The following is an 8,712-nucleotide window of genomic DNA, read 5'->3' as shown; positions in this document are numbered from 1 at the left end:
AGGCCATCTTACATTTCAATGGTCCTGTCGTGATCTTCTGCCCTGTCTCACTGGGCACTAGAGAAAGCTTCATGCACATTATGTGACCACTGCAACTATAGCGGAAGCCATGATTTTAAACCTAAGATACGAGAAATTTTTCCTAAGCTAAGATTTTCTTTTCATGATGAAATCTGGGATAGGCCTACAGATAACATAAATCTGCTGAATTCAAGAGAAACCAGGAGAGCTGACTTGCATAGGTTGGAGTGTGGCCCTAAATATGGAGGGATGGTATTAGAGATGACTCAGGCTTGTGAGTCACACTGTGGGTAGGTCAGTCTTGTCCAGCTTTCAAACAGTCCTGTTAATACCAGCGATCGGAAGCAGTCAGATGTTTCTACTTTCAGGTTTTCTAGTTTGAACATGGAATCTTTCAACAGGATTTGCTGATCCTCCTGAGAATGTGAATCTATCCCATTCCCTGTCACCATTTTTTTTTTAACATGGATATATTTTTCCAAAGATGTACTTTCCCATATTTTTCCAAAGCCCAAATGGCAGATTGTCTCGTCTTTCAGGCGCAGTCCAGCATCCAATCCCAGTTCTGTGGCCATAATCACGTATCACAGATTTGAAACAGTAATCACATGGATTCTGGTGTTTGTTTCATCCCTGGAAATGACTCTCACCACAGGCTGCATAAACCACAAGGACCTACTCAAGGGTGCACCTGTCTATAACAAGTGCCTCTCCTTTGCACACAGATACTCTCAATCCCCAAGAGCTACACGTCTCCCTGCGTTGCCACACAGCATCAACTATGATAGCAATTTCAGGAAAAAACTGATGTCTGATTCACTCTTCTGATGCATTTTCTTAAGGAGTGAATTGGAGATGGGAAAAAAGTTTCACTGTCCACTTTTGGAAATCATCACATAAAACAGTGGAGCCACCATAGAAATTATTTTCTCCCTTTTGTGAACATAGGTTGAACACAGGAGACTCACGCACTCAAAAACATCACACTTCACATCAGGGAGATTAAACTGGATTTATTGGAGGAAAACAATTAATCATCCCTTTAAATTCTCATTATGATAGAAATCTTGATATGTATACATGATTGTCAAGGCAAAGAACCACTTGCGACGTAGCCCCATTAACAATTTGCAGTATTGCAAACTCATTATGCAGATAAAACTTTTGCGATGCCTTAATACATGCATGGAGTAAATACACATTCTCCCTTCTTTTTGGACATGGATGCTGTTACGAACTTGTATCAATCACAAGACCTGCAATATTAGCCACACTGACATTCCTTGATTAAGATTGAAGCAGTTGTAGAAAACATGCTTGCATTTTCATTAAAAATCGGCCAAGAGATGTTTTGCAGTTGAAGATATTGGGGAGGCACTGCTCTGGACAGACTGGGCTTCTTTTGGTTATTTGCTGACCCAAATAAAATATCTATATTAAAAAAAGGCCCAAATTGACCAAAATGCTGCTTCAGAACTGGAGGTGAATGAGTAACGGGGTGCTGACATTGCGCTGGCAAGAAATGTGAGTCACAACATATCTCCCACTGAGCCATGACCTTTCATGTTCTTCACTTTGAGGGTGAAGCTGCGGCTTGACCTGATAAGAGACAGCATGCACAACAGCAGCTGGACTTGAGGAATACAGATGAAAGATAGACTAGCTTAGAGCTGCCCTGAGCTTCTCCTATGATCTCCCACCCTCTGGGAACCACAGCACATGTCCAATTCCTCATGGAGCCTCACACCACATGCTGCCATAGCAACCTGAGGTAGGGTGACTTACAACTAATGCTCATGATGATTTCTACAGTGTAGGCAGCTCCTTGGAGATGGTACCGCATGCAAGCTGGGCATCATCCTCAAAGGTAGGCTCAAGCCTTCTTGGTTCTTTCAGGCACTGTGGAGTTGTCCATGACATAACTTCCAAGGAGGGCTACCTTCTCCCTGCATCACCAACACAGTGCTTTCTCTGAAGCTATTTGGCATGCCTGTATCAGAAGACCACTTATCAACCTTTCAAGGTGACTTTGTTTTGAGCTTTGAGAAGATGAACATGTTCCACATGAAAGCAGTGACTGTTGAGGAGATGGGACCATTGACCTGTCAACTCTCAAAAAAGAACTGGACCAGTTGTGCTGAAAACACCACATGACCATCCTGTACACTGCTCTGCCAGAGAAAGACCAGCACAAATAAAAATGGGTCAATGGTTGAGGGAAGAAAAGGCAAAGCTTTGATTTCCATGTGGAAGAAGAAGTACTGCTCCAAACTTCTCTATGGATAAATGGTGGTGCTGCAACATGGAGATGTTGAAGGACTGAGTGCAAGTATTTAGGTGGTGATTCTGGGGACGGTGACTTCATACGTGATGCTTTGGAAATGATGAGATAATTAGCTAAACTTGCTGCCTTAATTAGTTCAGGCAAATAATCACAGCATCTTGGTCTGCACAATGCAGTTCATTTTGCAACAGGCAAGAAAAAAAATCTTATGGGAAGAGAAAAATACTAAGAATTGAGTAAATCAGCCAACGATTTGACTATGAAAAAGGAACCAAAAAAACCCAACCCACAGCCCTGAAGAGACACAGTGACATATTCTTGGCAGACCTGAGCATTGACAACCCAGGAAGGTATTTCAGATGCAGATCAAACTTTTTGACACCATATTCAGAGGAACCCTCCCCTACTCCCTGTTTCTAGATGTGTGTATGTGACTGCTGCATAGTTTCAAGCTACTCTGGATGGTGACTCTTCCTGTGCATGCTGTGTACATGCAGAGCATTCCACAGAAAGACAAAATACATTATCAGGTTTTGCAGTATCTTGTTTACAAATATTGGCTTTTGCATTTACTCAGACTTAACAAGGGATTTCAAGTTACAGATACACTGAGTCATTTGAAAGCAAAACCTAGAAGAAACCCCTTGAAAATAAGACTGGTTTGAATGTGCATGAAGAAAAGGCTCAGGAAATACAAAAGTAATGAACAGTAGTTTAATACATGCAGTGCAGTAACATGCATCTACTGGACATTTTCCATTAGCTCAGCAGCTTTTTTTCACAGCGCTCGTGAGTGTACATGCCCCGATTCCATGCTAGGGCATGGAAAAATGTAAGAGCCACCCTTCTGACCTTATAATTTATGAAGAGGACGGAAAAAATAGCTAACTGGGCAGTGCAGTGGCCTGTTTCAAGGTGGGGAAGGAGTCTCAAAAATCAGTCTGGATAAAGAGCCTTTATCCTTAGATTTAAACACTATTTACACAGCTTTGACCCAACAGCACAAAGTCAGACCATAAAACCTGAACCAGCTCCTGGCTTCCCACCAGTGGGACCTGTGATCCCTGGGGCTGTAACATGCACACATGCACGTGCACAGGGATGGACAGGCAGGACCCAGTTTCAGGGAAGTGGTGTTGGGGGAAATGAAAGGGGCTGTGTAAAATTGCTGCTGGGCAAGAAGTTGGGGATGAGCAATGTACCAGGGGAAACTGCACAGTGCTTGCGAACAGGTTCCTCAACTGTTGCCAGTTCATCCTCTGTGCTTGATTTTGATGCTGTTTTCCTTGGATGCAATCATCTTTGTGTGTGTGTTTCTGCTCTTTGCTTGAATGAGTGTAATTCCTAGCATCAAGTTTCTAGTGCAAATAAGTGTAATAACGAAAGCAAAACTCCCTTCCCATGAATAATTTCAGGGATGCATTCAGGCTCCAGTTCAACCAGATAAACATGCATAGGAGCAAGAACAAAAGTAATCTCATTTAAACGGGAACATCCACAGAAGATACCTTGGGGCTTAGTCTAGAAATGGATACTTTGCAGATATATGAATCCTCCAAGTCTTTTGAAGGAGAAAAAGCAACAGTCTACAGTCTGCATGAATTCACTGGCAAAATCGATCTGGTGTTTTTATGCAGGATTCACCTAGCGAGCACTGCTCAGACACAGAGCCCTTACTCAGTGAGGTTTCAGCAGAGCTTTTCCTACAGCTGATCTCTAAATTCACGCTGAAGGACATTATCGACCTTTCTTGCTGATGGTTAGATGCTGTCTGGCTTTTTCTGGGAGCTTGTTTTGCTAAAAGAAGGGTCATGCTTAACAAGGAGCAGCCTTGGGGATGGCTGCAATTTTATCTCTTGAGCTCTGATTTTAGAGGATATGGGGAGGGGGCTGTGCTTGCTCCCAGGGCTGGCAAATGCTTTGGGCAAGCTCCAAAGCTCCTTGGGGCTAAGCAGGGAGAAGAACTGCTGATAGAAGAAATACGTCAGTAGCCATGGAGCTATGCAGGGAACATGCACAGAGAAAAATCCATTCTAATGCCTACTGTAGAACTACATAAGGATGTCTAGAAGTGGGCAGATTCTCCCTTCTGTGGCTCATTTCCTTATCATTGCTTGGTTTTATTTCAGCACCACAACAGACACACAAGGAGTAGGTCAAATCCCATTTGTTTTTTGGAGCCCACTAATGTCACCTGTACAAAAGCAACCAGGACAAAAAAAGACATCACCAGAGGGGTAACACCGTCTAGGAAAGCATCGCTGCTATGTTTCCCTGTCCCTCTGCTCTCCCCATGCTGTGTGGTGGGGCCAATGTCCACTCCGTGCTGCAAAAGGGGTGATCCAGCAGGAAGTTAGGATGCACTGGGAATTAAGTCGCATGCAAAATCAGCAGCGTAACCCCCTGCCACTGCAACACCGACTTCATCTCGCAGAATTCACGGGCAGCCTGTCCTCACACTTCTTATGCAGGCTAAGGGCCAGCTGGAGGTTTTCTGCATTTTTAGGTATTTTTTTCCCAGTAAGAGCACTGCTGTTGGCATCAAAGATGGCCTCTGTGACTCTGGAGGTAAAAATCAACAATCAAAGCTGCAAGCAAAGAAAAAGAAGGGGAAGGAGCTCAGGAAAACAAGTTACAAATGAGAAACACATTGGTGCCAGTCAAGTAAAGCAGAAAAGAGTAACAGACAGGCCAGTCCAGGCTGAAGTCCTCATGCAAGGAGTAAATCACACCATGTTTAGTAGGACAGCCCAATGGGAAAGAGCCCAAAAGGATTTTTCTACATGCTCTGCATGATGAGATCTGGATTTGTTTTGAATTGTTTACTTTTGGGCTATCAGCCCCTTTCACACGTGCATACACTATTTACTGGATAGATGCTGGAACGTTTCCTGTGCCAGTCTGCTGCCAAAGGACAAATGGCTGCAGCCTCAACACTTCTTGTCTGGGTGCTGCTAAGTTATCCTGGTAAATAGATTTAAAGACAGGTTTAAACTGAGAAGTTTTAATCAAGAGATACTTTGGGACTCAGTTTTGAGTATCACTATGCATTGGGCAAACCTGGTCAGGTTTCCAGCCGTGTTTTACTAAAGCAAAAGAGCTTCCCACCACCCAAAATTATATCATACAGAAATAATTTTGCTTCTAAGTGCTCATGTTAAGATCCCAGTGGTTGATAAAAAGCCTCTGAGAATGATGATAAATTACATAATTACTTCAGAACATTAGGTACAAAAACCCAATTGCATGTTTGGAAGGAAGAAATGTTCCTGCAGTAGAAAACAAAGAAAGCTTGAGCATAGAGGGCCAGCTGGTATATTGCAACTCCACAACTGCAGGGTATGGGACAACACATATGCTTTCACCCTCATCACTGATCTTTGGTTTGCAGGTGGAAATCCATTTGCTTTTCTCTTTTTCTTTCTTTTTTCTTTCTTTTTTTTTTTCTTTCTTTCCTGCAAGATACATTTGGATGCTGTATTTCACATGATGGCTTCAGCAACTGCATTAAGCTCAAACCTCAGGTTTCAGAAGAGAACGTGAAGAGGAAGCACTGGGCCTCAACTGCCTTTGTCCAACCACAATTGGACAAGGACAAAAATACTCTTTAACCAAATCCTGCTTTTGGTTGCACAAGAAAGAATGCAGGGAACTCCACTGGCTTCTAATCTTGTGACTGACCATGTACATACATAGAACTGAAGCACAGCTGAGCTTATGAAATCATGTGTGGTTTCAAAATAGCTCAAATGTGTGTGATAGGAGTCTCTCTCCTAAAATAAGGCTTTCTTACTCAGGCTGGCAAAATAAAGCAGCCTTGGCAAGAGTGTAAATTCTATTTTACCATTTAGAAGAAGCAGGAGTACCTGGTGAAAATGGGCTCGGCATGACTTGCAGCAAGGACACCCTCTGCCATTAGGTCTGCCCTAATCTTGGTCAGAATTCTTCAGGGGGGAAATTATATGGAGTTTTGCTACCAGTATGTGTCAGCTTTCCGAAAACATGGACACCGTGTCTTTCTGATTTTGCTACAGCAACAGCAGACCAAGCGTGCCCAGGAATGATTATATGCAATCCAAAGAGCTTTGCTAATCCCTGCAGGCATTGATAGCTGTCCCAGACCTCTGAAAATGTAGAATACCTTAACAGAGAGGAATCTGGAGCCCTATCAAGTGCCACCAAAAGAGCTGCCTCTTCAAACAGACTTGGTGTTCATTGCCACCTGCTTTTCCAGCATCTAGAACACAAAGTATGATAAACGAAATCCCAGCTCTGCTGGTCAAAACCAACCAAGTGAAGTTGAAGCAAGATTTTGAAGTCTCAATGACAAATGAGTATCTTATGGCTTTTCATAGCATGGTCACTACTGCCTGATACATTCAGTCTGTGACTGGCTTTCACAATATTTTTTCAGGATAAATGAGAACATGGCAAATGAGCACAAGGCTTGTGCCTCTGGTAGAGGGTGGACCTGTTTGGGGTCACATGAAGCAGTTGGGTAAACGATGGCAGATTTGCTCATCTTTCTATTTCAAGGTGCTCTACTGCATGACTACACAACATTAATGGTGGCTGTTTTTAGATGATGCATCAGGATTTGTGGCCTGGAAAATGCATGAATTAAAAATAATTGAAATTGAGTTAACTTTTGTATATGAGCTTTATAGAGGGGTCCAAGCATCACTCCTCTTCAACGGAGAGAAACTGAGATACGTAGGAATTAAAGCCCAAATATTTTTGATCTGGTTCCTGATCCTCATTTATGGCTGGTGACCCTGGCAGGTGCTGAGCATCAGCAACAGTGGACAAAGCTCCATGAAGCTGTGGGTGCTCAGCAGCTGTGGTGCAGGGAGCACGGGCTGGGTGTGCTCCCACTACAAAGCCGGGCTGGGAGGCTGGGAATTAAATGTCCTCTACAAGGGTGGCACAGTGAGTTGGTGGCAGAGGACAACTACTGCTCTGGGCCCCACGTCTTCCTTTTCTTTTGCTCTGCCCAGAATGCACAGAGGAAGGTATTATCAAGGGGGAAATTGCTGGAGTACGAAACTCTGTTGTTTTGTTTGCTCAGCTCTGGTCTGCTCCTCAAAGGCACTCTGTGCCAACTTCTCCTCTCAAACAAAGGTACCGCAGGCTCACAGCTCTGCAGGAATCAGAGGAATCAGGCTGGTGGCAACTGAGCTCTGCCCATGGCTTTCAAGGAGGAGGAGGGAAGGGAAAGCAGCAGTTTCTTGCTCTGAGCAGCAGCAGCTCTGCTGAAGCCAGACAGACTTGCAGACCAGTCTGAGGAGCAAGGAATGGCACGCCATTGCAATCCTCATGTGCTGCAAAGTTAACGCCAACTCCTACCTACCAAAACAGCATAATCCCCCACAAACTGGGAGGAGAGACATTACTGGAAGTACTTCTTAAAAGAAAATATATATATAATGCTCAGAAAAGTTATTCTATTTAAATAATCCAGTTGAGATGTTTGTAAGTAATGGAAAACAAAACGAAAACAAAAACCCAACAACATATACTGTTACCTACACTGAGAAAAGAGTAAATCACTGGGGATAAGAATGCGTGTTCATTAGTTAGAACATTGCTAGACTCACACATATATATATATATATTTATATATATGTATATATATATATGTACAGCACCAGAGACTGTTAGATCCGTTCCCCCTGAAGTCCTTGCAGTTTGTGATTAATGAAATATTTCAGAATTGCAGTATAAAATATGGCCATAAAAAATCTTCTTTCTTCTAGTCCTTCGTCGAGTGTGCGGGGCAGGGCGAGGGGTGGCTTGGAGGAATCCACAGCCCTGTGCCTGCCTGCTCCTGGCCCCTGGGCTCTCACTTGCTCCCTGTGTGCACTGTGGTCACTGTGGTGGGTCTGGGTCTCCGGTCCCCTCCTACCGCCGAAACGCCTGAAGAAGCAGATGAAACAAAACTACAGAGAGTGGATGGAGACATACCTAAAAGGAAAGCCAGAAACACAGTTAGAAATGTTAATTTTGGAGGGGATGTGGGCAAAGTTGCTTTTTGAGCAGGTGTTGTTTCCACTGCATGCTCCAGAGTGGACAGGACCACAGCTGGAGATGGTGCTCTTTCTGCAGCCATGGGTTTGGCTGGGTACATCCACAGGGATCTTCTGCCCTCCTGGCCCACAGCCACCGGCAGTTGCACACACATGCCACAATGAATAAACGTCTGGCTTTGCTATGTGTTCAGCCAGACCAAATCCACATTTCTGGGGCTGAAGACAAAGAGCTGTGGGATTAGAGAATCCCTCCAGCATTGTGTTTGCTCAAAGTAATTTTTCTCAAAGATGATTAAACTTCTGATCAAGGACTTCTAGCTAAATGAACAGACTGTGCACCTGGGCTAAAAACATTTCCCCAGGCATCTTGCAAAGCTA

The 8,712-nt window shown here is 43.8% G+C and overlaps 1 protein-coding gene across 1 annotated transcript in view; it reads right to left on the bottom strand.

Annotated features, from left to right (window-relative positions):
- Positions 1-1,014: 1,014 nt before the first annotated feature.
- CAMK1D (calcium/calmodulin dependent protein kinase ID) overlaps positions 1,015-8,712 on the bottom strand; it is a 219,319-nt gene continuing 211,621 nt past the window's right edge. Inside the window, exon 11 of the mRNA XM_042815362.1 lies at positions 1,015-8,269. Coding sequence (XP_042671296.1) covers positions 8,148-8,269 — 122 coding nt within the window. The 3' untranslated portion in view covers positions 1,015-8,147. The remainder of the gene's footprint in view (positions 8,270-8,712) is intronic.

This window comes from Centrocercus urophasianus, unplaced genomic scaffold (genome assembly GCF_019232065.1).
Source record: "Centrocercus urophasianus isolate 14NV4802_14NV808 unplaced genomic scaffold, USGS_Curo_1.0 seq_15, whole genome shotgun sequence".
Classification (NCBI taxonomy): Eukaryota; Metazoa; Chordata; class Aves; order Galliformes; family Phasianidae; genus Centrocercus; species Centrocercus urophasianus.
The sequence above is the reverse complement of the archived record's forward strand: the minus strand, read 5'-3'. Positions and strand labels throughout refer to the sequence as shown.